The 25,845-nt window shown below is 33.4% G+C and overlaps 6 protein-coding genes and 1 long non-coding RNA gene across 9 annotated transcripts; 4 read left to right on the top strand and 3 right to left on the bottom strand.

Annotated features, from left to right (window-relative positions):
• Positions 1-56: 56 nt before the first annotated feature.
• Positions 57-2,568, top strand: LOC116772840 (CCA tRNA nucleotidyltransferase 1, mitochondrial). 2 transcript variants are annotated; one of them, XM_032665123.2, is made up of 6 exons: positions 57-293; positions 435-628; positions 893-1,176; positions 1,314-1,634; positions 1,709-1,922; positions 2,253-2,568. In XM_032665123.2, the coding sequence occupies exons 2-6, from the start codon at positions 483-485 to the stop codon at positions 2,551-2,553; spliced, it is 1,266 nt and encodes a 421-aa protein (XP_032521014.2). In that variant the 5' UTR covers positions 57-293; positions 435-482; the 3' UTR covers positions 2,554-2,568. The 2 variants fall into 2 exon arrangements, with proteins under 2 accessions (XP_032521014.2, XP_032521013.2); XM_032665122.2 differs by having other exon boundaries at positions 57-340.
• Positions 2,562-5,321, bottom strand: LOC133320328 (signal recognition particle subunit SRP54-like). The gene is made up of 7 exons (XM_061528392.1): positions 5,003-5,321; positions 4,739-4,915; positions 4,386-4,615; positions 4,089-4,239; positions 3,797-3,945; positions 3,382-3,643; positions 2,562-3,265 (listed from the first exon to the last, which is right to left on the bottom strand). The coding sequence occupies exons 1-7, from the start codon at positions 5,078-5,080 to the stop codon at positions 2,807-2,809; spliced, it is 1,506 nt and encodes a 501-aa protein (XP_061384376.1). The 5' UTR covers positions 5,081-5,321; the 3' UTR covers positions 2,562-2,806.
• Positions 5,322-5,538: 217 nt separating this feature from the next.
• LOC116772954 (26S proteasome regulatory subunit 4) lies at positions 5,539-9,452 on the top strand. The gene is made up of 9 exons (XM_061528396.1): positions 5,539-5,661; positions 5,740-6,026; positions 6,242-6,412; positions 6,634-6,762; positions 7,497-7,682; positions 7,828-7,928; positions 8,373-8,469; positions 8,675-8,884; positions 9,212-9,452. Exons 2-9 carry the CDS (start codon positions 5,952-5,954, stop codon positions 9,344-9,346), a joined length of 1,104 nt encoding a protein of 367 aa, XP_061384380.1. The 5' UTR covers positions 5,539-5,661; positions 5,740-5,951; the 3' UTR covers positions 9,347-9,452.
• A 1,245-nt stretch (positions 9,453-10,697) lies between these two features.
• Positions 10,698-15,919, top strand: LOC133320329 (presenilin homolog). Of its 2 annotated transcripts, none has more exons than XM_061528393.1 (9): positions 10,698-11,005; positions 11,231-11,439; positions 11,791-12,000; positions 12,373-12,593; positions 12,913-13,011; positions 13,262-13,327; positions 13,652-13,834; positions 14,381-14,493; positions 15,048-15,919. In XM_061528393.1, exons 1-9 carry the CDS (start codon positions 10,859-10,861, stop codon positions 15,201-15,203), a joined length of 1,404 nt encoding a protein of 467 aa, XP_061384377.1. In that variant the 5' UTR covers positions 10,698-10,858; the 3' UTR covers positions 15,204-15,919. The 2 variants fall into 2 exon arrangements, with proteins under 2 accessions (XP_061384377.1, XP_061384379.1); XM_061528395.1 differs by having other exon boundaries at positions 10,699-11,005; positions 13,262-13,294.
• Positions 12,860-14,513, bottom strand: LOC133320330 (uncharacterized). The gene is made up of 2 exons (XR_009753718.1): positions 14,371-14,513; positions 12,860-13,822 (listed from the first exon to the last, which is right to left on the bottom strand). It is a non-coding gene; the product is annotated as an uncharacterized LOC133320330 (long non-coding RNA).
• Positions 15,920-16,408: 489 nt separating the features above from the next.
• Positions 16,409-21,622, bottom strand: LOC133320327 (adipocyte plasma membrane-associated protein Hemomucin-like). The gene is given in 9 exon segments (XM_061528391.1): positions 16,409-17,993; positions 18,136-18,353; positions 20,539-20,732; positions 20,842-20,872; positions 20,875-20,919; positions 20,922-21,128; positions 21,201-21,409; positions 21,487-21,553; positions 21,556-21,622. Coding segments are annotated over 9 exon segments (2,160 nt in total). The 5' UTR covers positions 21,608-21,622; the 3' UTR covers positions 16,409-16,856.
• Positions 18,691-19,763, top strand: LOC116773122 (transmembrane emp24 domain-containing protein 1-like). The gene has a single exon (XM_032665518.2). It carries the CDS (start codon positions 18,830-18,832, stop codon positions 19,532-19,534), a length of 705 nt encoding a protein of 234 aa, XP_032521409.2. The 5' UTR covers positions 18,691-18,829; the 3' UTR covers positions 19,535-19,763.
• Positions 21,623-25,845: the final 4,223 nt, after the last annotated feature.

Below are 25,845 nucleotides of genomic sequence, written 5' to 3'. Positions count from 1 at the left end.
GTATTACGACATGGTAGTTTAAATTTTATATGAATTAGGGCAACTGTCTCTGAACATGCGAGTTGTGTCAAGTGTCAAGTATTCTAATGTTTGATTTTTCAGTATCTATTTTCATAAAAAGAAGTTTTATGCGAAAATTACAACTTCTGCCTATCAAAGGACAAAAGTATATTTGATTGGATTTACAATATATTCTAGTTTCTTAGTTCTGATACCAAATTTATTTATTTAATATTTTTTGATATGCCGTAAAATATTTTTTATCGAAATTTCTAACTGATGAAAAAACCTAGGTATGAATCTAGTTTTCTTGAAGAATCTTGTTGTTAGATCATTTAGAGTAAGTAGATCAGGCAAATAAACCTTACGTTTCAAATATTTACAAACTTCTCGCTTTATTATTTGGTTATAATAATGGTTCTGTTTCGTTTTAGGATTACAGCAATATATCAAATTTAAAACGGGTGAGGACAAGGAGAGATATGGAGATTAAGACGCGGGAAGATCCTATAGTTTTAAAATTAGATACAGCAGAGTTCCATAACATATTTACTCCAGAAGTGATAGACTTGAAAAAACTTTTTGAGAAATACCAATATGAAATTAGAATAGCCGGTGGTGCTGTGAGGTATAAACCTTTTGCGTGCATCTATCAGCATCATTAGTTATATTATATTTCTTATAGTAATGTTGGTAACATTAAAGTTATTTTGAGCCAACACTTGAATTTAAATCCCAAAAGAAAATGTTTGGAGAATTTCTCAATATTATTGGAAGCTGCATATTATGGAATGTTGCCTTATAATTCTTTTATCACTTATCATGTCTTGACATGAATCTATCTATTATATGTTCTTGTTTAAAATAGTATAAATGTTACAAAATTATTTAGGGACTTGTTACTCGGTCAGCCTGCTAAGGATCTTGATTTCGCAACAACAGCAACACCACAACAGATGAAAGAAATGTTTACCACTGAGAATGTGAGGATGATTAACATGAGTGGTGAAAAACATGGAACTATCACTCCAAGGATCAATGACAAAGAGAACTTTGAAGTCACCACGCTCAGAGTGGATATAGTCACGGACGGCAGACATGCTGAGGTTGAATTCACTAAGGACTGGAAGCTGGATGCTAATAGACGAGATCTGACAATAAATTCTATGTTTTTAGGTAATTCAGGCTTCAGCTAAAATAAAATTTACCTATATCCTGTTTTTTTACCAAACTAATATAATAATGTAATTTTATAAACCTAACTCGATGAAATATACATTTATAGGCTAATTTACTTAAGAATATTCTTCTAGGGTTTGATGGATCTGTCTATGATTACTTTTATGGATACGAAGATTTGATGCAAAGAAAGGTTGCATTTGTCGGTGATCCCGATATAAGGATAAAAGAAGACTTCTTAAGGATAATGCGGTACTTCCGTTTCTATGGCAGGATCTCTGAAAAACCTGATAACCATGACCGGCACACACTTGATGTCATAAAGCAAAACGCTGAGGGACTTCAAGGTGTATCAGGAGAGAGAATATGGATGGAATTAAAGAAAACATTACAGGGAAATTTTGCTGGCGACCTACTAAAAACTATGCTTAAACTGGATATCGGCAAATACATAGGTGACATTACAAAAGTTATGAATTATGATTATGCTATAAATTTTCCATATATTAAATCTGCAATATATTTTCAGGTTTACCGAAACCGAATTTGGAAGAATTTGAGGGTCTACTAAAGAGAAGCGAACACCTTAGCTTGCATCCTATGACCTATCTGGCAGGATTATTGAACACTATAGACGATGTAACAATATTACATGCGAGACTCAAATTTTCCAGTTACGAAAGAGACATGGCTTATTTTATTGTTGAACATAGACCAGATAAAGATGCCTCCAGGCCGCTTCTGTATGTATAATAAGAATTTCGTCATTTAATAATAATTCGTTTATTTCAGACAATTTACAGTCCATTTGTCAGTTACAAAAAAAAAGAACCCTTACAACTATGTTAGTATAATAAATAATAATAGTAAGACAAAAAATTAACATAAGAAGGAAAAAAAAAATTTTTTATTGTGTCATGGAAATTAGAATATTCAGAAATTTTCTTCATAGAAATAGTGTTTCTATGTAAATTGTCTAATGAAAAGAAGGTCAAGTGGCTAGAGCTACAGATGTCAATAGTTTAAAAGATATTTAATATTCGTATTATAAATTATATAATTTATCTTCACAGGCCCTATGAAAAACTGGTTCTGAACACAAAAATAAAACAGAAGGACGCAGTTGATTACGTGCGTGAAGTGCTTAAATACCGCGGAGACGAAAAGTTACTTGACACGTTCAATAAATGGGAGGTGCCCAGGTTTCCGATGACAGGAAAGCTTCTTAAAGAAAATGGCGTACCGCCTGGGAAGATGTACGGCCAAATTATAAATAGGCTGAAGGAATACTGGATAGAACAGGAATATAAAACCTCTGCTGAGGATTTAACTAAACTAATACCAAGTTTAATAGATGAGTGTAAGACGAAATAAAAGTTCAATAATTGATTATGTATTTTATTTAATACTTACATATAGGTATCATAAAAACGTTTTTTGTTAGATGGTATGGTATGCCGACTGATGATCCGCTTTTAGAATTACTTACAGCACTGGATTTCATATAAAAAAAGTGTATTGTGTATCGCAATTTAATAAAAGATATATATAGCATTTGACCAAACTTTATTAAACGTAAACTTTGAAACACTGCAGCTCGGTGGATTTTGGAATAGATTTACTTGGGTCATTTGCCGCCCATTAAACTGTTCATGCCGCTCGAACCTTGTTGTAACTGTCTCATCATGTTGTGCAGGCCCGACATACCGCCCATTTGTTGGAGAATCCTTGGGTCCATCATCTTGGCCATCTGTTGATTGAGCTTGGCCATTTGAGTCTGGTTAACGTTCTTAGCCATATCACCACCCTTGAATAAACCTTTGATGCCGCCCATTTTCTTTACCACCGCCGCAAATTTAGTGTACTGGGCTATAAGATCTTTAACATCCCTCTCAGTCACACCAGCACCTTGCGCGACCCTGGTAATTCGAGTGGGCTGCTTCGAAAATAACTTAGCTCCATCACGATGATCCAATTCACCTTCATTCATAGAGTCCATAATGGTCATGAGCCGTTTCAGTTTTGCCATGGATTCCTGTTCACTTCCCTTCGACATTAAATCTTGAGAGAATCCCGGGATCATGCCCTGTTAAAAAAAAGCTTCAGATATTAAAAAAAAAACTAATTCGAGGTTATTACGAATAGACAATAAATATAACTGCTCGTTATCAATATATTATTATCTGTACAAGATTATATTACCATGATCTGAGAGAACGGTCCCATTTTCATGATGTTCTGAAACTGTTCATACATGGCCCTCAATGTGAACTGACCATGCTTCAGCTTCTCTAAGAGCTCATCGTTATCATCAAGTTTTAACTCATGGACTTTATCAAGTAGACCCTCAATGTCTCCCATACCCAACAGTTTATTGATAAACGGCTTTGTTTTGAATGGCTCCAAGTCATCAATATGTTCTCCAGTACCAATGAATATTATAGGACTTTGTGTTGCCGCTACACTGAAGTTAGAAAGCATTACATTAAATACCAAAACATATTATATTACCTTAGTTTAGTAACATTCCCATAAATTGATATTGAAGTGTTTTACTAAAATCATATTTTAGACTTGAATTTTTGGTTTTTTGGTTCGAAAAACAGTATGTACTTACGCTGATAATGCACCCCCACCCTTAGCATGACCGTCTAACTTGGTGATGATGACTGAACCGATATCTACTTTATCCTTGAAAGCGCGGGCTTGGGACTCACAAGCTTGACCAATTGTCGCGTCCATCACAAATATGATGTTGTCGGGTTTCTATAAATTCACATAAGTTTTGTTAAAATCCAGGTTATATAGTGTATAACATTGTTTTATAGATAGTCTAGTATTGTTAAAGATATTTTTATAAAATTTATACAAATGTTTTAAAAATTCTTTATAATTAACATAGTACTAACAATAGCTGTAGCAACTGCCAACATCTCCTCGAAAAGCGATTCCTCCTGCTTGTGTCGTCCGCTGGTGTCCACTATGATCATTTCAAAGCCTTCCTTTTTGAACATGTCAACTCCAGTTGAAGCAATCACTACTGGATCTACTTCGGTATAACTAAAAATATATTTTTGAAATATATACTAAAATAATTGTTTTGGAATTGTTTAGCTTTTAAAAGGGCTGTTTCACATTTCCTAGACAATATTTTTCTATAACAAAATGTCAAAAACAGCCTAAAATTCATATCGAATCATATTTACCTGCCATAAAATGGTATTCTTGCCTTGGTACAATTCTGTTTAACCTGATCGTAAGCACCAGCTCTGAATGTATCAGCACAAACTAAGCATGATTTCCAGTTTTTCCTTAGATAATGATAGGCAAGTTTGGTACAGGTGGTAGTTTTGCCAGAACCTTGTAAACCAACAAACATAATGACATTTGGCTTTCCCTTAACAGGTTGGTAAGGTTTTACACCTGGATCTACCAGCTGAAATATGTAAAGAATGATATAGAAGTTGATTGGTAATTGGTAATCAGCGAAGGAGTTACTAATACACACTATTAAAGTAAGAGTTTTGTAGAAAAGGTACAATGGTTTATACATCATTACCTTGACCAGTTCTTTGAATACAGCGGACTGTATCATCCGTCGTTTGTTGAGCCCTCCCGCCATTTCGTCAAAATCAATGACTGCTCGAACATTTTCTCTGAGATTTTTGACTAAACGAATATTTACATCAGCCTCTAATAGAGCAGCACAAATCTGCTTTAGCATAGAATTCAGTACCTGTAATTCGATATTTCATATGTAGCTCAATAACGCAACTGATTTTAACTTTTACTTTGACCCTGTACTAACTCATCTTTTATTTACCTCTTCATTGATTATAGTTGCTCGACTGAGAGACTGTAGAGCTGTTGTTATTTTTCGACCTAAATCTGCTAAAACCATTTTGAATATCTATATAACCACCACACTTATAAATTAAGTCAGCTGTTGTTTTCAGTAAACGTATTTTCTGTTACAATTATTTCTCATATAACAGTTTTGTGACATTTTTCAAAACAATGTAACGAACACTGACATTATTAAATAAGATTTGTCTTTAAACCATCAAAGTGCTTTAAGTTAATTTATAATTCACAAAATAATCCGCACCACGACATATATTAAATTTTTCGACAATTCCATTCATCGACACGTAAAACGTCAAATTCGATGACGATTCATTTACTGCAGAATATGTTATTTATTAATTATAAATTATATTTATTTTTATTATTGTATTAAAAACAAAATATTTTTGTCTTCATATTAAGATTATGTTCAACTAGTTTAGTGTAACTTAAAAATCGATATAAAGTTAAAAATACCGTTGTATGAATACAAGATACAACACTATATTTCACAGATGATGAAAAACAAATTTCGCATTGTAATCGTCAATTCCAAATCCACTGAGTAGTGGGTTTGTTAATGAATTAAGAAAGCGATTTGTTTCTTAAACTTTTTCAGTCAAGTATTCAGTAATGGTAAGTTTAACACGTAATATATAAATAAATGTTTATATACTAAATTTTGAGTTGTATAACTTGTATATATCTTATTAGGGACAAAATCAATCTGGTGGTGGCAGCGGCGGAGACAAAAAGGATGACAAGGATAAAAAGAAGAAATATGAACCACCGATTCCTACGAGGGTTGGAAAAAAGAAGCGCAAGGCTAAGGGCCAGACGCAGCTTTAAAGCTGCCTCAAGTAACGCCACATACGCGATGTAGGTTGAAACTACTTAAGTTGGAGAGAATTAAGGATTACTTACTTATGGAGGAGGAATTCATCCGCAATCAAGAAAGACTGAAGCCACAAGAAGAAAAAATTGAAGAGGAAAGATCAAAGGTATTGTTAAAAGCTTAACGTATATTTGAAGTAAATAAATGCATATATATGTATGGAGTAGTAAGTGACAAATCACTGTCTTAGATAAATTATGAATAAATCAATAGTAATTAAATTGTTTTGTCATGATATATGTTCAAATTTTCATTAAAAACTATTGCTTATAATTAAATATAAGTAAGTTTTCATTTTGATTAAAATTATAAACATAACAGGTAGATGATCTCCGTGGTACACCAATGTCAGTTGGTACTCTCGAAGAGATCATTGATGACAATCATGCCATAGTCTCCACATCCGTCGGCAGTGAACACTATGTCAGCATCCTATCATTTGTTGATAAAGACCAGCTAGAGCCAGGCTGTTCAGTTTTACTAAACCATAAGGTATATCTACTATTACTAAGTTTTCCTCAAGTACTATATATCACAAAGGATATTTATTATCATTTTAATTATTAGTTACTGCAAAGTATTGTTACTAATATTAAGTACTAGAACTTGTGTGTGTTAGTTCATTTATAAAATTATATTTTTTTTAAATAAAAATCTATAATTTTGTTGAAGTAACTGAAGAACTGTTTACATAAAATTGCACATTTGTGCAGGTTCATGCTGTGGTGGGTGTGCTGGGTGATGACACCGATCCGATGGTGTCAGTCATGAAGCTCGAGAAGGCTCCGCAAGAGACATATGCAGATATTGGTGGTCTTGACACACAGATACAGGAAATTAAGGTAAGAACTTGATTTCCCATGTTTTTAGCAAAAGATAAAATACTATTTCCTTATACTACAAATATATATATATATATATATATATATATATTTTAATGGGAAAGGGAGCAAATGGCCTACCTATTGGATATACACAATATCCACAAAATAGTTTTGCAAATGCATTGCCACCCTTATATGGGGAAGAGGGAGGGGGAAAAGTAGGTAAAGGGAGAGGTCACATAAATGGTGGGAAAAGGAAAAGGGCAACCGGCTCTGTCCATCATTAAAGGCAGCCATTAAATTAGTATTTATTGGCAGCGTTCATGCCGATTTTCTGTGAGAGGGCGGTAAACCCCGGTCGAGCTAGCCCACGTTCAAGTTGCAGTAATTTGACCACAGTTAGGCTTTGCCAGCTATGAATATTTGCCAATATATATTTTTAACAGAGTGCATTAATTCAATTCCCTATTATGTGTTGTATCTGTTACATACTTCATATACAATCTACTGCTTACATATTAAATCTATGTATATACAGTCTTTGGACAGTAGAATTCTTACTAAGAGTTCCTCCCATCAATTAAACAAAGCATTCTTTTTTTTAATTTTATTATAATACTAAAAAAAAATTATTAAAACCTACTTTTTCCTTCCAAAGCCTGTTATTGTAAATGTTTGCAATGCTTAAGTACTTTTTAGTGAGGTTTGTTGTAATAGATAATTTTTATATATTTAAATGTTCTCCTCGTTAGGAATCAGTGGAACTTCCACTAACTCACCCGGAGTATTACGAAGAGATGGGCATTAAGCCGCCAAAGGGAGTCATTTTGTATGGACCACCAGGTACGGGGAAGACCTTACTGGCTAAGGCCGTAGCCAACCAGACATCAGCCACCTTCTTGAGGGTTGTCGGCTCTGAGCTGATTCAGAAGTATTTGGTGAATATAACCTTAATTTTAATATTACTGTTTCAACTATTCTTAGCATTATTTATCAGATATTCATATAGAGAAAATCTTTGATCCTGCCCTTCATTAATATAAGTTTTTTATATCTATCCTAATATCAATTCTTTTTATACAGGGTGATGGTCCGAAATTAGTTCGTGAACTATTCAGAGTAGCCGAGGAACATGCTCCATCAATCGTATTTATTGATGAAATAGATGCTGTCGGGACAAAACGGTAAGACAATGAAGTGCTAATAATTAAATTATATAATAAACCTATTAATATAGACATCTTACACTTTGACCTTGTTCTCTATATAAATATTTAGTAGTATATTTTTTAACTTAGTTCAAATAACCTAAAGTATTGTAGTTCGATGTGACTGTTTCTATAATATACTAGCTTTTGTCCGCGACGCCGTCCGCGTAGACATCAGAGTTGATCTCAGCCATAACAGCCACTGCTCCAAACTGCACTTCATAGTTCCACCCGTGTAGTTTGGTAGCCTATGTCTTTCTCCAGGACTCCATCTATTTCTATACCAAAATTCATCAAAATCGATTCAGAGGTTTTAGCGTGAAAGGTAGCACACAGACAGATAGACAGAATTACTTTCCCATTTACAATATTAGTAGGGATATATTAAATGTACAGTACATTAATCATATTTTCATTTAGTTATGACTCCAACTCTGGCGGTGAGAGGGAAATTCAAAGAACTATGTTGGAGCTCCTCAATCAGTTGGACGGTTTTGATTCAAGAGGAGATGTTAAGGTATGCTATTGACGATTCACCTCTAACAACCAGAAATATGAACGGCAGGTACAACTTGAAATCTGTGACCACATGAAATTTGAATGTTTTAATCACATATTCATCTGGTTAAGAAGTCTATTGAGTCTTAAAAACACACTGTGCAAAGAACTGGCACAAAAAATAGAAGCTTTATAATACATAGGCTATTTTTGTTGTTCTTCAGGTTATTATGGCAACTAACAGAATAGAGACCCTGGACCCGGCCTTGATCCGTCCAGGCCGGATCGATCGCAAGATAGAGTTCCCGCTGCCCGATGAGAAGACCAAACGACGCATCTTCACCATACATACCTCCAGGATGACCCTGGCCGATGATGTCAACTTGTCAGAGCTCATCATGTCCAAGGATGATCTGTCCGGGGCAGATATGAAGGTGACCTGATATTAGACAAGTTAATATATAAAAACACACACAGGCACATGCACATATACATGGACATTTGCAAACACAAATGTATGAACATGCACACTCACACTACTATAACTGTGTCTTTCGTGTGTGTACATAAGTAATATATAAAGGCATTGTTATTATTTTTGTATAATTTTTTTATCTTTATATGAATATTTAAAGATTGCTGGGATTTCATATCAATGCTATCAGTCGGGTGTAATACAAAAGAGGAATTTTGGATATATTTTTGTTGGTTTCTAATTATTCAGCTGTAATTATGATAAATATTGTTTTGATTCCTTTCAGGCTATTTGTACCGAGGCTGGTTTGATGGCACTCAGAGAACGGCGTATGAAGGTTACTAATGAAGACTTCAAGAAGTCTAAAGAGAGTGTCCTGTACCGCAAGAAGGAAGGCACTCCGGAAGGGCTTTACCTTTAAATACTGTCTTAAAATATTGTCTTGTGCTAAACACGAGAAGAAAATAGACAAATTAAATTCTTTATTAAAAGATTCTATGTAATTTCAATAAATCATAAAATAAACATTCATTTGTTTTATTGTTTGGTGAAATTAAAATTTTTCCCTTAATTTGTAAGTTACTAAGTTAATTCAGATTTTTTTTTATCTGCTTCCCGGATAATGTGGCATTGGTTATGGAAATATGAAAAAAAATTTAACACATAAGGCGGTATCAATTGCAGTATGCAATGAAAATAGGTTTTCATATTATTGCTTGAGATACTCGGATAAAATTTTTGTTAAGGAAATTACTCTGGAATCTGGACAAACAAAGGACGAAAACCGAAATGATCTTTAAAATAAGCTGTAATTTTAATATTTTAGTTAAAATCAACATAAGCATTTTTTATCAGAAACATCAATCGAAGATCCTATAACCCGCTATTATAACCCTTACGTACGTCCTATCGTATGTATTATTTTTTTATTTTAAACATAATCACTTCTATCTGTTTATTCATTATATTGTATAAACGCCAATTCTATAGAATTTTTTCTCTGATAAAATTTTCTCATTCAGTTTTTAATTATATATATTTTTTAATTACATAATATATTAATGCTTTAAAATTTTAACACTTTTAATGCTTCCTGCTGCTTTTTTGAACCTACTACAATATAGTTTTCGTCTTTGAACTGTTTTACGATATTTCTCTTTCTTTTTTCCTATGATCCTGTATTTATTTTTGAACTGTTCTAATAATGACTATAACTTTTAAGAAGTTAACTAAGAACGAAGGTTGCTGTCGTAGGGTGAAGTCATTTAAAATTTTCTTATAAAGTTGTAATGGTAACTTGGCTTATGACCAACAATAATTTTGAAAAAACTCCAAGAACATAAAATGCAACATAAACATTTTCCAATCTAATGAAAATCGCTGTTTCATATAGTGTAATATTTGATTGTAATTTTTATTGGATGATATACATTTTAAAAATAAGAAGTCACGAAGTATATAAACTTATTATTTAAGAGTATTTGAATAAACAAACTGTATATTTTATTTGTTTTTTTTTTGTGTTATATTTTTTTTTCAATTTTAATTGTTTTAAGAGGAGAATGTAGCATGTAGCTGTAAATTAAAAAAATACAACAACATAACAAAGAAATAATAATTAAGTATTCACATTATAAGATATTTTCGAATTATGGATTTATTACTATTACGTCTCCTTCGTTTATAGTGCAATGGCTTCATTCACACTTTAATATTTAAATTCGAATGTGATTGTTTGATTTTACAATTTCCATGACGTTTTCAACTTCAAATTGACAAATACTTAATAGTTAATACTCAAACATTATCGTCGTCGCTTCCTAATATTTGTCATAATTCTAGGATATACCTATTAATTGTGTTCTCACTGATTATTAAATTCAAAAGAAATATATATGTTTTAATATGTTACCTGATAGGAAAAAATATATGAATGAGTGACACCGGTAGTGATATAGAAGCGACTGAGCATACTGCACTCATGGACGGACATATAGCTGAGGCCCGCCCAGACAGGGAAGTTGCTGAACGCATCGCGAGAAAACGTAAAACAAAGTCGGACACAACCCGTAACTATGGAGTAAGCATATAATTTAATAAACATATTAAAACTTTATTCTGTTTAAACAAAACATGACTAATCTGACTAAATCTTACATAGCTCTATATTAATATACATATACCGTTATTCCTTTAAGTGGAGTGTTTTGTTACACTAATTTAATGAAATATTAACCGGAAGTCCTTATAATCAAGTTTATATTTTGTCAAGACTAAAACTCATAACATTTATTTGACTATTTAGACAGTGGAACAGCCAGATAGTAGGCAGGCAGGCGCAGGAGGCTCCCGTCGGAATCCCTCGGAGGAAACGGCAGACCAGAGTGAAGAAATGGAGTTGAAATATGGTGCGCGACATGTCATTAAACTGTTTGTGCCAGTAACCTTGTGCATGATGGTAGTGGTCGCCACTATATCATCCATTACTTTTTACTCCGTGAAAGATGTCTACTTGTGAGTTGTAATTGATATTTAATTGTGATATTTATTACGGACAAACCAAATAATTACAGTAATACTGATAATTAATTACTAAATGAGACATATGTGAAATCAAATAAATAATACTTAAAAAAGTTAATATTTTCATATTCCGTCATTAAAGATTTAGTATTAATAGTGTGAAAGTAAAGTAATTTAAGTGCCTTCTTTAATTCTTATAGCAGAAATAGTTGAATCAAAAACCTTTATTAGGACATAATAAAAAAAACAAAATTCAGTTTGTTGCTAGTAACACTTATTTCGTCTCAGGGTTTTTGTTATTCATTTGTACTTAAAATGCAGTTCTATGTAATATTATTTCAGGGCATATACTCCGTTCCATGAGGAGAGTCCTCACGCTGCGACGAAAGTGTGGAATGCTCTCGCAAATTCGATGATCCTGCTGTGTGTGATAGCTTTTATGACGGTGTTGCTTATAGTACTGTACAAGAAACGCTGCTACAAGGTCATCCATGGCTGGTTGATACTGTCTTCGCTGATGCTACTTTTCTTGTTCTCATATCTGTATATAGAGTGAGTATGTATTCAATGAATTTTGTCAACGATAAAGTTTTCGAGGCACAGTTTCGGCTTGATTTTTAATGTGCTGCGTTACTCCTGGTAATGTCTTACAATATGGCAGAGGCCAGTATATATAGTTTCCAAATACAAGTTGATACTTAAATGTTGCCATTACTATATTTCAATGGTTCAGTATTATATTTAATTATAATCAGTCATAAAAATAGTTTTAAGGATTTTAGTATATTATAATTAGTACTGCTTTGATGGCGCCACTTGTCACTATATATATTTTCATCTGGGCAACCAAGATAACTAGAAGTTCCAGTAAAATTGATCATTTGGTTTCTGAAATATGTCCCTAATTAGTAATATTTTTTTCAGGGAAGCGCTGCGAGCGTATAACATCCCACTGGATTATATAACAATATTTTTTGTGATGTGGAACTTTGGTGTGATGGGAATGATCACCATTCACTGGAAGGGTCCGCTGCGAATGCAGCAGGCATACCTCATATTTATTGCGGCATTGATGGCACTGGTTTTTATTAAATATCTGCCGGAATGGACAACATGGGCTGTCCTAGCTGTTATATCAATTTGGGGTAAGTTGAACAGTACATGACATAGAAAATTCAAATTAAATATTTTACAGTTCCTTATCTATGTTAATTTTATATTTTCTATGGGTTATTTTTTTGAGCTAATTGTCAAGTCCAGAAAATTTCTTTTTATAATTCTATGATCAAGAAATTTATCAATTTATTAAGTTTTCTCAGCTTTTGAACAGACAATCGCCCTAATTTTGTATATTTTAATGTAAAAATAAATATTAGTTTCAGGCTGTCTGTTAAAATTAAATAACCATCAATTCAGTCTCCATAATTATTTATTAACATAATATTTATGTTTGTATGTTAACAGATTTGATAGCCGTCCTCACACCAAAAGGACCTCTGAGGATACTCGTTGAGACGGCTCAGGAGAGAAATGAACCGATATTCCCAGCACTTATTTATTCATGTATGTAACATTTTATGCTACCCACAAACATAGCCACATATATATAATGACCGTCAATTAATGACATGATTATAACTTTTGTCAATACCTACCCCGATGATATATTTTTGATAATATATAATATTAACACTATATAGTTAACAGATGCCTTACTTGGAGGAGTTATTGAAAATATACATATGTGTAGTTACAGCTTTTTATTTGAAGTTATTGAATGTATTTGTCAATAAGCCGTTTGGTTATATTCCAGCGACGGTGATGTACATGCTGGCAGCGGTCGAAGGTGAGCGCGAGCTGCGCCCTCTACAGCCGCATGGTCCGTGCACACGCTTTACACAGAATATATATAGCAACAGATTAAATAAAAAATATACAGAAAAAATAAATAAAGTAAAGTCTGTGTATCGGCACACTAGCTTCTATATAATTCACCATATCTATGTATAAATTAAAAAAAATGTGCTTGTTCCAATTCTATATGATTAACACACTAATATATAATAAGTGTATTATTTTGTATATAACTCTACTAATCATTCTTAGGATAGTTGATTCTGTACTAATGAGGAGGAAATGACATTTTTGTTTTTTAATTTATTTTTTTTGTTACTTGTCATAAATCAACACGCATTCATCCTAGGATCTTCGAACTCGGAGGGTAACGTTAACTCCGGGGGAGATGGTGACGGTGAGGGAGGTTTTGATAACGCTTGGAGGGAGCGCGCCGCAGCCGGAGCCCCGAGACACTTACGAGTGGAGGGTACAGCATCAGCGAGATACGTCACCAGGGTCGAGGAGCCGTCGCAGGATGCTGATGACGAGAGTTAGTTTTGGCTGCATAATATATATTATTTAACATATAATGTGTACCATATACGTGTTTTACTGGTACTATGTTAGGGCTGTTTCAGACTAGCGTCTTTAGTATCGCATGTTTTTCACACGATCAACTCGTACGAGCTGCGAGAGATACTTCTGGGTAGAGTGTATTAAAGTGACGGGTTATCAGTCTTGTTACAACTATCGATGACACCCAGCATTTTTTTCGTCGTCTCCGTCGACGGCGAATGAGTCAGATTTCATGTTGATGCTGAGTCGACATCACCGGTACGAGCGAAGAGTTCAAAATATACGTTTCCGGTTTTTTAAGCTCTGAAATCAGCCTCAACCAATCTTAGAATCTCATTGTAAAGAGCTTCTATTAAACAGATTCATGGTATGTGGATGTAAGGAGATTTATGATATTAATTTTTATTTAATAAATGCAAAACATAAACATTTTAATGGCACATAAACGATTTACACTTTATAGATTTCACACTCAATTATAGTTTCAAGGTTAGCGAGGATAAATCTTACTTTGTTACAGAGGGCGTGAAATTAGGTCTGGGCGATTTCATCTTTTACAGCGTTCTGGTTGGTAAGGCCAGCTCGTACGGCGACTGGAACACCACACTCGCTTGTTTCATGGCCATACTTATTGTGAGTATTCGAAGTTTGAACCTATTTTATTATATTTAGTGAAATTCACAATGCCTCCTCTACACTACTCGCGGAGTTCCTCGGCGAAGTGCTCGAGATACTTTGGCAACAGTCCGAAGTGCGACACTACACAGTCGTTCAACTTTGCGACGAGCTCATTCGCTATAAGGCGCCGACACTCGTGCAACTTCGGGCCCTTTGACTCGGTACCAAAAACCTACAACAAATGGAGGTCACCAGAGGCGAAGTAAAGTTTGACGAGGTAAGCCGAAGAGCATCTCTACACTATCCTATTCGTCTAACTCCGTTCAACTCCGCGAGTAGTGTAGAGGAGGCATTACTGTAATCCTAGCTGTTTGACACTTGAACTGTCAACATATGAGCTGTCAAGATGTCAAATAAAACATTGACGTTGAGAATACTGCGTTTATTATGTTGTAATTTTATAGCGTAGAAATAATAATTTACTTGACATTGGCAAAATATTCCACTGTACGAATGAAGTTATAGCATAAAAAAAAAAACTTATTTATGATGCTATTATTTTTTCGCAGGGTCTGTGTCTCACACTGTTGTTGCTGGCTATATTCAAGAAGGCGTTGCCCGCTCTGCCAATATCAATAACTTTCGGACTCATTTTTTACTTCGCGACCCGATCCATAGCAAAACCGTTCGCGGACGCGCTCGCCGCTGACCAAGTTTTCATTTAGCTTGCCACTAAATAAAACTCAATTAATTGTATGAATAATCAATACTCTCTGTTAAACATAAGCCGGTAGATAAAAACTTCCCTTACTAGTTTCTTCGTACGAACTAAATATAATAATTTTTATTCCAGCTTTTTTTTTTATTCAATAAAAATATTTAAATAAATTTCGACGCTTAATATGACTGATTTCTAGCATTAATCGAAAAATAACAATGCCAACGTAATTGTAACTAGAATTTTAGATTTCATATATAATTTATATGTTAATTGCAAAAAAGCTTCGAAAAGAAACGAAGATTGACGAAAACTATGAATAAATAAACATTATACAGTTAAAAATCTTATAAGCCGTTAGAGACGCTTAGACTCGTCGTTAGAAGCTAACATCTAAACTAAATAAGCATTTGTAAATATTTTTGTTTCACATCACTAGTTAGGAACATTACATATTGTATTTAATAAAAAGAATCATTCTATTAGCTTACTAATATTATTTATTATAACACACATTTGTTTTTTGCCTAAAAATAATACTTCCTTTGTATGATCGTATCATTTGGTTGAAAGTAAATTTCTGTGTGAAAAAAGTTTAAAAACCGCCAAAAGTATCATGAAATTGGCGGTAAATATCTTTACCAACAATTTACATTCCATATAAATAAGATACGCTAGGAATATAAAGCTGTAATCGTTTAAAAATAAATCCTATCTAACAAATTTTATTTTATTTCATTCCTCCGGCCACAGCTAATGTTTATTCCTAGTTTATTTATCGATTAGCAATGCTAGTGTTTACTGTCATCAGTCACGGCATTAATCGATTTTTAGTAATTATTTAAAATTACCGGTTTTAATTGATACTGTACAATGCCGTTATTAAACGGATTCCTTTAAGAGAATAATTATATAGGTGTATTTATGTGTAATTCTACTACTCTTAGGAATTATATATATTATTTTGTGTAGGTAATTTTTATAAACATTGCTCTCCTGGAATGCATCGAGATGTTCCCCTTAGTCAGATAGCGGTTTCTATACAATAGATAGCATTTTCAGTCTTAGGTAATATATATATATAATTGTATTGCTTTTTTAATTTCTGTAACACAAAATTTTAGGTTTATTCCAATAAAGGGTAGTCAAAACTCCGTTTTCTCAGTTTTAATATTATATCAATGTGACGTGATGTTAAATAAAAAATTTGAATAAATAAATATAAAATTTTTATTAACTTTTACATTATTGCTAGTTTAAAGACTCACGTCTTATATAATAAAATAAAATTACCATTTTAAAGTGTAAAAATATACTTTTTGTGTTATTTTGAAAAAAAAAAAAAAACCTTTACAAAAATATTTATATCCTATGTGAGATTTTAAGTTGTTGAATTGCACGTGTTGGTAACAAAGTTACTTGAATGTGAGAGAGATCTTTATATATACGAAAAATAAATAAGTTTACATATTTAAAATTTTTATAAGGAAGGAAATGACAAAATTAGTCCCTCATGGAATGCGTAGATATGTTAAGGAATGATAATTATCAAAGACTTAAATTTGACGATGAAAAATAACAACCACTAACCGAGTTGATAACCCAATATAACCTACTTTGTTTCTTCATTAATATATGTGTGTGTGTTTGTTACATATTTCTACAAATTCGGGTTTGGTATTTCCTGTGGTCCAGTTTTCTTTATAACTTTAAGTTTCTCTTTGCTCGGCTTCACCGTGTCTGATAGTATTTCTTCTTCGATCGGTTTAATGCCTTGTGGCACTTCTCTTTGTTTCGGTTTAGCTTGTTTGGCTTCTGAAGGTTTGGTTTTGGATTCTTCAGTCTTTTTGGGGGATTTCGTTTCCTTGTCATTTACTTTAGCTGCTTTCGGTCCATCTTTTTTTTCGTCCTTCACGACTGGTTTCGTTTCAACTTTCGGCGCTGTTTTCGGTTTGACTTCCGGTTCCTGTTGTTTAACTTTAGGTTTCTCTGTCGGTTTCGGTTTAACTGCTTCCTCTTTGGGTTGAACTTTCGGTTTCGGTTCGGCCACTTTCGGTTCTACCTTTGGTTTTGGTGTTTCTACCTTTACGTCTTTAGACACTTTTGGTTTGACGTCCGCTTTTGAATCTTTTTCCTGTTTGGGGACTTTTGTTTCTGCTTTGGGTTCAGGCACTTTATCTTGTTTGACTTGTTGTGTTTTCGCTGGAGTCGGTTTAGTTTGTGACGCTTGTTTAGTTTCAACTGGTCTAGTTGCTTGTGCTGGTTGCGGTTTTTCTGCTGGTTTTGGTGCCGTTTTAGGAGCTTCTTTGGGTTCAACAACCTTGGGTTTAACTTTTTCCACTGGTTTCTCTGCTGGTTTCGGTGCAGCTCTCGTCTCTTGTTTGGGTTCATTGACCTTAGGTTTTTCTTTATCAGCTGGTCTGGGTGTAGTTGTAGGAACCTTAGGCTCATTGACCTGAGCTTTAGTTTGTTCCACTGGTTTTGGTGTAGTTTTGGGAGCTTGTTCTGGTTCCTTGACATTAGGTTTATTATTTTGTTCAGTTTTTATTTTAGCCGTTTCTTTGACAGGTTTAGCGAAAGCTTTCTTCAGCAACGGGGGAGCTGGCACGGCGGCGACGAAATTTTGATTATGTGGACTTCCAGTTAATAATTGATCGTTAAAAACAATAGCATCACTAATGTGTTTCACACTGCCATCCGTGTTGTAATACGAGGCAACGATGTTACCATTCCAATCAATCTGAACTAGACCTGATAGGCCGGTACTAAACGCTGATGCGCTACTAAAATGGCCGATCTGCAACAAAAGATTGATTCCCTTCTCAGAATTCTTAGAATAAATGACATTTAGATTGGATTTTCTTTTAATATATAAATATAGAGCTTTTAACCTGCATTTCCCTGTAAAGTATCTTTGAATGGCTTTAAGAAATACTCACGTAATATACAATGCTCTCAAAGACGTGGTTGTCGAAATGATTTTGGAGGAATTCGAAAGGTATTTCTATTAGACGGAGCAGTCGAGCTATAAATTTCCTCGCAAGCGGGGTCTCGGCCAAAGATTTAATGATCAAGGGATTTTCGTCATCGAACACGTTGTATAAAGAGACGAGTATCCCTGAACCATCGGGCAATGGACGTACTGTGTCCGGTATACCTGTAACACAACTTTATTTGAGTGCTTAACAGATTGAAATTTAAGTAGGGTCTAAGTTCAATGGACTGATAAATTAATTGGCATTGCTATTGCCACCACAATTCACAAAGAAAATTGCCATGTGGAAGCTATTAAAGCTTTGTTTTTATGTTGCATTACTTCTTCCTTCCATGTTTTCCTAACTTTCATTTTTAAATCCAAATATTTAATTAAATCTGTATTAATAGAACTCCTTGTTGGACAATCAGGCTGCATACAATTTTTATAACAAGGAAACGTATATATTAACGAAAAATTATATTATTACATATCGTCTGGCGAATAAATGTATTATTTTATTGGTCCGAGTCATACCAGTTTATTGGTACATTTCTGTAACCCGCACTCACATCTGTGCAAACAGTACATTCAAGTCAATAGGTTAAGCGAAGGCAACGCACAGTAAGACACATTCAGTCCGCTATCAGACAGTTGTAATGTATACCGTAATATCATTATGTATCTTAACAATTATCATAGCTTTGGGAAATTTCCAAGAAATCTATGAAACCGATGTGAACTTTAGAGTCGAAGCTGGTACGAGGACTTGCTTCTTCGAGAAGGGGAAGGCTGGGCAGATAATGGAATTCTTCTATCAGGTGATAGACGGACAGCACGGCGACTTGGATATATCAGTAGAGGTCATCGATCCCGAGGGAAATAAGCTGGTGTCGGATTACAAGAAATCTGAAAACTCCATAATAATGGACTTGGAACACGACGGAGATTACGTTTTCTGTCTCGACAATACCTACAGTATTATGAATTCCAAGTTAGTGTTCGTGTACGTTGTAGTCGAAGACAGGAAAGACGACAGTGAGACTGAAGTAACTATTGTTAATGATGGAGACGAAGAGGAGATAGTGGAGTGGCTGGGACAAGACAGAGACGGCTCCAACTACACGATCGAGGTGTCCAAGATAAATGAATCCCTGATACGCACGTTGAACCACGTCGTCAAAGCCCGACATATGTTAGACATGTACAGTGCTACTAAGTCCAGAGACAGTTATTTGGCATCGGAAGACACCTTCATAGTTGACTGCTGGTCTGGCTTTCAAATAACTCTCATGTCGAGTGTTGGATTCCTACAGGTCTATATGATAAAGAAGTTATTTGATCGGCCCAATACACACATTTGATTTTTAAAGTTTTTTTCATGCAAAATTTTTGAGTGTTCATTATTTTTTCCAACTTACAAAGCGCTTACAGCACACTGCAAGTGCTATTCCGAAGTGTGAGCTATTTTAGTGCAAAAGTTTCATTAACATCCATGCAGTCATTTTTAAACCAAATCTCCTCCGAGACTTTGTTTACAAATATTGATACTTATGATACTATGTCACTGGTAATTTATCTAAAGTAAATTATTTGTTTACTTCAAAACAATTAAATGGTACTAAAGCGATAGCACAGGATATATAAAACACAACCAAATATGTGACCTTTATTCATCATTTGCATACAATCATCGCTGATAATACCAAACGATATACTTTAATATTGAAATTGCAAATCGCAATTAAAATTGCAAATGTTCTTTACATGACAACATAAAGATGGTTGCGGATAAGAGTTTAGTAAATAAAAGTTGTGAGTCACATTGACAAAGTATGTAAAATCAATGTTTACTATGAGATAAAATATATCTGATAAATTCAATGTGAGTTCGTAGAAAATTTTGTATTTCATATTAACTGGCCTCTTATGTGTAAATAATTTTAATGACCTAACAAAATGTTTTTTTAAATACATTTTAATGGAAAATTTACAGAACTGCCTGGTTATTAGTGGTATATAATTTCGGTCGTAAAATTACCACAAAATTTCTGAGCAATTATTTAATATAAATTTAAAAAATATACATATGAATTTACTTATAACTTGAATATTATGAGAAAATTCAATAAATGTGAACTATGGTTTAAGTGTTGCTGTCACTTATTTTATATTTTAAGACTTGGTGGTTCAGGCATAGCGCTTGAGACGTCAACTTGTCTTGAAATTTGATAGATTAACAAAAATAACTATGAGTATATAAAAATTTGTTAAATTTGACATAAATTATGAATGACGGTTAACAGCTTGGTAAATATATACCGTTGAAATTATTTTAAGCACAATGTATACATGAATTTTATCTCACCTGGTAAACCAGCAATAAAGGCTTCAGATTTCCCCTTCTTTGGTCCGCTAATGTAGTATTTAGTTAGTTTGTATCTACTTGTTTCTGCTACAACAACGAATTGGTTATCCGGCGATATAGCAAGTCCATTGGCAAACCATAAATCGTCTAGCAGAACTTTGCTCTCGTTTTTAGTAGGATTGTAATGAAGTAACCTGGTAATGATGTGAAAAACCTTATAAGTATGTTGCAGTAAAGAGATATAAATAGTAGACAATGATTTCTCATAAATAAGTATAACTATTGACATGTTATATGGTATACCTTCCAGACGGATCGGAAATATCGCAAACATTCCATCCTTTAAATGAAAATCTGAACTTGAGTGAGTCCAGTATATTCTCCGTTGCTGGCCAACGCAACTGAGTTAAATAACATTGGAACTGTTCCGTCGATGGCCACATGCGGTGATACCAAAAGTTGTTTCTTATCAGATTCCAAATTGACCTTCCATATACCATAATATGAATCGGCAACAATCAAATTTTTTTTGTTTTCGTCAATCACAAAACCGAGTGGTCGTCCGCAAATGTGCTCTTGGGTGAGTCCAGCTTAAAAATTTATGTTATAGCTATTATTGTGGCAACGTGATTATTGAAATATGGTACGAGTTTGTAACTTACTGCAAGGATGTCCGATTTTGGTAACAAATGTTACGTGGCGTCCACGTGATAGCTTGACTATTTCGCCGGTCGCGAGACTTGTGTAAAGCTCGTCGTTCCATACTTGGAAACATTCTGGTCCTAATAACTTATCCTTGTATAATTGTGCTGCTTGATTTAAAATGTTGTTATACGCTAAACTTCCACTCCTCTCTAGTGTCGGTTCTACCCTAGAGATTAAATACAAGTATTTCACTTTACTTTCACATAACGGTAATATAAATGTTGTTTTGAATTAATAACTTACTTTATGCTTGTAAACTTTGTATAAGGCGGTAGATTAGGAATGAGAAGGATAAAGGCTGCTATAGCCGATACACTAATATTATTCGTAATATAAGCTTAAACATTCCAATGATAAGCCCCATAGTGACGCTTCAATGAAAGTTCAAGTATTAATGCACATTGAACTTAGAACAAAAAAAACTACTTCAATTAACTGTAAGTGATCTGTCATTATCAGTGCTGCCAATAAAAAATTCTGGATTCCCCGCGTCAGTGTTGCCAATCCTCGCTTGTTTTAGATTGATTCCACCATATTCTCCGAAATTTTATTTTTGCAATACAACAACTGTTTTCTTCAAATTGTTTTAATACTTTTAAATTTATTATAAACTATATCATATAAAATACAAGAAATTTACAGATTAACAGACTACAGATATGAACAATACTATTAAAAAAAAGTAAGGCCACTGCTTATTATACGAGTATTCTAATGCAGGTACAAAAAAAGATTTTACCTTAATCTTTTGTGGCCATTACTTTTTCCTAATTTTTTAAACAAAAACATACCAGCCGTATTCTTTAAATTGAAAACCTGAGGTTAGTACTCAACGATAGCATGATTCTAACCCAAACCCTTAATTTTCAGCAGCGCATGTTCTCGCCATTCGTTGTCAACAGTTTGTGTACCAATATTTTTTTTTTATTGCGAAAGGTGTAAAACTCCACTCAAAGATTTAATGTGAAAGCCTGGGCTCATATGGCTCGACGCAGAAATCAATTCAAACAAAGAATCGCTGGAGTCAAACTTTTTACAATGACTACCGTTAGTTCAATATAGAAAGCTAAACAGGATTTATAAAATGCATCCAAATTAGCACGGAAACAGTTTGATCCTTATAAAATGCATCCAAATCAGTACTGGAAATAGTTTGATCCTTGTGTAAATTGTTAATACTTTCATTTGCTGTCATACCAAGATATATTTTTTGCAAGAGCAAGAAATTATTGAACATCCCCGATTCCCCGATTTATGTCATTACCGGGCTCTCTCCGCGGTAACCTTCATTTCCCCTCAAAATCATGGATTTTCCCCGCGATTTGCAGCGCTGGTCATGATTTAAAAATAACGTTGATTATTAATAGTATTGCTATACATATTGTTAAGATTTAAAGTAATGAATTTAACTTTTATTTCTACTGGATTTAAAAAGATAGCTGAGAATGATAGCGAATATTTATATATATATTATACAAAAAATTAACATTAAAATATTATAAATAAGAACTTTTATATTTTGATTAAATTTTGATTTTTCTACATTTTAAGAATTAATTTATTATATCAGATAAGATTTGCCAAAACCACAAAGCCATAGTCTATCAAAATTATACAATTTGGAATTGTCATATTTACTTGACATATGTCATTTATCTCGCCACCTTGAAATTTCTTTTCGATTCGTTCACGCGCCATTTTGGACGTAGTTCCGAAAATTTGTGAATAATCTCAATAAAATGGGCCACGCAAACATTTGGTTTTCTCACCCACGTCGTTACGGACAGGGATCTCGCTCATGGTACGTATTTAGCTTCAAATAATAAGTTATAATGGTATTAACATGGTATAGCTTGAACACGTGTTCCTCAACAAATTTCGTTTTCTACAGCCGAGCTGCTCAAACACACGGGCTGATCCGCAAATACGGTCTGAACATTTGCCGTCAGTGCTTCAGAGAATATGCCAATGACATTGGATTCAAGAAGGTAAACATTTGAACCTCTTATAATAAATTTATATATCGTATAAATAGCTGGCCGACTTGTCATGTTTTCCATATTAATATATCCAGCACAATACTTTGATTTTCTATGAAAATTACATTGTATTACAAAATACGTCGTCCAGTACAGTACAGTACAGTAATACAATGTGGATAAAAGTTGTATTCATATATCATTATAATACGGTTTTTTGAGGTTTCTTTCTTTCTGAATTATTGGATACAGTTAATCTGATTATTCATGTTTATTAACAAGTTAACTTAAAAAATATGTACCAATTCTATACAATTATTATCCTATATAATATATTTTCAACTATCCCCATCATATGTCGAACTAACATTAAATATTTCATTAAGTTACAAAATTTACTTTGTTTTGGTGGCAAAATTTAAAATGTCATCCTAAATGAACTCTGAAACCTAGTTATATTTGTCAGGCTAAAAAAATTAGTTATAGTTACGGGTCACTTTAGATTGTCTCATTAAATTGACAGATTTCTGTTCTATCTCTGGAATTTATTGGTCAACTTTATCTTTGATTTGTTAATATTTCAATAAATGAATATAATGTATATTTAATTTTATTAATATATTTTTAAGAACATATTAACAATGTGTCTTCGCCTTAACAGACTAATTACATGTTACTGGACACATTCTAAGAACTTATGATAATTGTATAATAAATAAAGTATATTATATGAAAAAAATATACCTATAATATATATTCTTTTGTTTCAGCTGGACTAAGGAGTATGTCGAGTTCTAGGTTAATAAACATTTAAGCCCCTTTTATTTGTTTTTATTTCCTTACCTTTTAAGAAAAAGAAATGCTACAATCACATCTCTATGAATTTAAAAAGATACAAAACATGGCTGTATGGCCCTTGTTCTCTGCCTGTCCTGAACGGAATGAATTTAACTGAAAAAAAATTAATATAATACTGTCAAGTTTAATCCTAATTTAAAAAAAAAGTTTTCAATACTGTTACTGACGAATTATCTTTTAAACTTGGAATTTTATAATGTACAGAAGAAATTTGCATCTCATTGTACATATTATATATGTTGTTTCCTTTGAAACTAACAATAAGTTTATATTACAAAATAATATATTGAGGTGCAAAAATTTCATGGTACATAACTTATAAAATAGATGTAAAAATTAAACTGATCTTATGATGTTCTGTTTACTGTACATGTTTTTTTTTAATGAAATCAAGTTCAAATAAATCTAACTTCCATTCAAGGATGTAACCGCCACCAACCTCTGAAAATTTATAGAAATAGGTTATATGACTTAGAGAAACCTATATTAAATTACGCCTAGCCCGTTTTTAGTTATATAGTACGTTAAGAGACGAAACTTCTCAGCATTCCATAGAATCACCGACATCGACCGGCTGCGGGCCAACGCGTTGCAGGAGAGGAGCTTTAGCAGTGCCTGGACTTATGACCCAGTTGTAGGTGTAAGGTCCAATCTGACGAGTGTTAAACGCTCTCCTCGACGGTACAAACTCCTCTCCCTACTAGGGCTACCTTCAAAGTGGACTCCTATAATGTGCGAAGATTTATGAATAAAAATTGTAAATGCTCCGTATGGAGTGTGAAAGACTTCGAATTGTGAGAAGTTGAAACACCAAATTTAATACATCTAGTTTTTGCAAAACAAAATCAAGGCTTTTTATTTTACATAGCAGATTACGATACATATTAATTTTTTCTACTGTTCCCCTCACTCGAATTTGCATCTCCAAACTAATATAGGTCCTAAGTCTTCCCATGCGATAGTTGAATTACATAGTATAGTGGGATGCATTCAATACGTGGAATAAGAAATGAATATTGTTACGATACATTATCACTCACTTTAACCCGCACATCACTCAATAGTCAATACGATTCGTATTTCGCAGAGATTCATAATTATTATTCTATTCGATTTCACATTTTGTCAGAGTGCCATCTATCGAAATTTATTCGGAAACATTTTCGCTTGACCGCTACTACGACGCCTTCCAGGCGATGTGACTTTGTAAAGGATTTATTTTAAATTGTAGGCATTAACTTTCAGCTGTGTTCTGATTTATGTTCAATTAAATTAAATACCTTCTGCTTACTCATTTACAAAACTGCATACCTTTGTATACTAGAGTTGGTTATTTACTAAATTCAATTATTTACTAAACTTTGAGCAACAGAATGAAGTGGGTACTAACTTAGAAGGAGAGTACAATAGATTATTCAGATTATAAATAGTATTTATAATCACCTCTCACTGAATAAACAGCGTATTGAGTTCCTACCTTTATTTACTATATATTATCGAATTCCGGAAGCTTAATTACTTTGTTAAAATATTCAACTTTAAAGTCTATTATTGTATAAACTTAGTGACATATTAAAAAAAACAGACATGTAATTGTTTCTTAAAGATTTAATTTTAACAAGAAGTAGTTTCATTCTAATAGAAAGAAAGGGTCTAAGACGCAGTTTTGGTTTTGAAGCGAAGTAAAATCCTCGAGAAATACCTTAACATATTGTTGAGTCCCGCTGACGTAGTACTCTAATACAAAATTTATGTGGCCGAGTAT

The sequence above is a fragment of the Danaus plexippus genome (genome assembly GCF_018135715.1).
Source record: "Danaus plexippus chromosome 18 unlocalized genomic scaffold, MEX_DaPlex mxdp_20, whole genome shotgun sequence".
NCBI classification, from domain to species: Eukaryota; Metazoa; Arthropoda; class Insecta; order Lepidoptera; family Nymphalidae; genus Danaus; species Danaus plexippus.
Note: the sequence above shows the minus strand (reverse complement) of the source record. Positions and strands in the feature narration are given on the sequence as shown.

What these genes read in the sequence shown, in the direction of transcription:
- LOC116772840 (XM_032665122.2), top strand. Translation starts at nt 296, where the DNA reads ATGAATCTAGTTTTCTTGAAGAATCTTGTTGTTAGATCATTTAGA. An exon ending in GGATATCGGCAAATACATAG is followed by an intron (nt 1,635 to 1,708) that starts GTGACATTACAA and finishes ATATATTTTCAG; the next exon opens with GTTTACCGAAACCGAATTTG. An exon ending in GATGCCTCCAGGCCGCTTCT is followed by an intron (nt 1,923 to 2,252) that starts GTATGTATAATA and finishes TTATCTTCACAG; the next exon opens with GCCCTATGAAAAACTGGTTC.
- LOC133320328 (XM_061528392.1), bottom strand. Translation starts at nt 5,080, where the DNA reads ATGGTTTTAGCAGATTTAGGTCGAAAAATAACAACAGCTCTACAGTCT. An exon ending in AGAATACCATTTTATGGCAG is followed by an intron (nt 4,240 to 4,385) that starts GTAAATATGATT and finishes ATATATTTTTAG; the next exon opens with TTATACCGAAGTAGATCCAG. An exon ending in TGGCAGTTGCTACAGCTATT is followed by an intron (nt 3,946 to 4,088) that starts GTTAGTACTATG and finishes GTGAATTTATAG; the next exon opens with AAACCCGACAACATCATATT.
- LOC116772954 (XM_061528396.1), top strand. Translation starts at nt 5,952, where the DNA reads ATGGAGGAGGAATTCATCCGCAATCAAGAAAGACTGAAGCCACAAGAA. An exon ending in CAGTTTTACTAAACCATAAG is followed by an intron (nt 6,413 to 6,633) that starts GTATATCTACTA and finishes ACATTTGTGCAG; the next exon opens with GTTCATGCTGTGGTGGGTGT. An exon ending in ATTCAAGAGGAGATGTTAAG is followed by an intron (nt 8,470 to 8,674) that starts GTATGCTATTGA and finishes GTTGTTCTTCAG; the next exon opens with GTTATTATGGCAACTAACAG.
- LOC133320329 (XM_061528393.1), top strand. Translation starts at nt 10,859, where the DNA reads ATGAGTGACACCGGTAGTGATATAGAAGCGACTGAGCATACTGCACTC. An exon ending in CCCAGCACTTATTTATTCAT is followed by an intron (nt 13,012 to 13,261) that starts GTATGTAACATT and finishes GTTATATTCCAG; the next exon opens with CGACGGTGATGTACATGCTG. An exon ending in GCAGGATGCTGATGACGAGA is followed by an intron (nt 13,835 to 14,380) that starts GTTAGTTTTGGC and finishes ACTTTGTTACAG; the next exon opens with AGGGCGTGAAATTAGGTCTG.
- LOC116773122 (XM_032665518.2), top strand. Translation starts at nt 18,830, where the DNA reads ATGTATACCGTAATATCATTATGTATCTTAACAATTATCATAGCTTTG.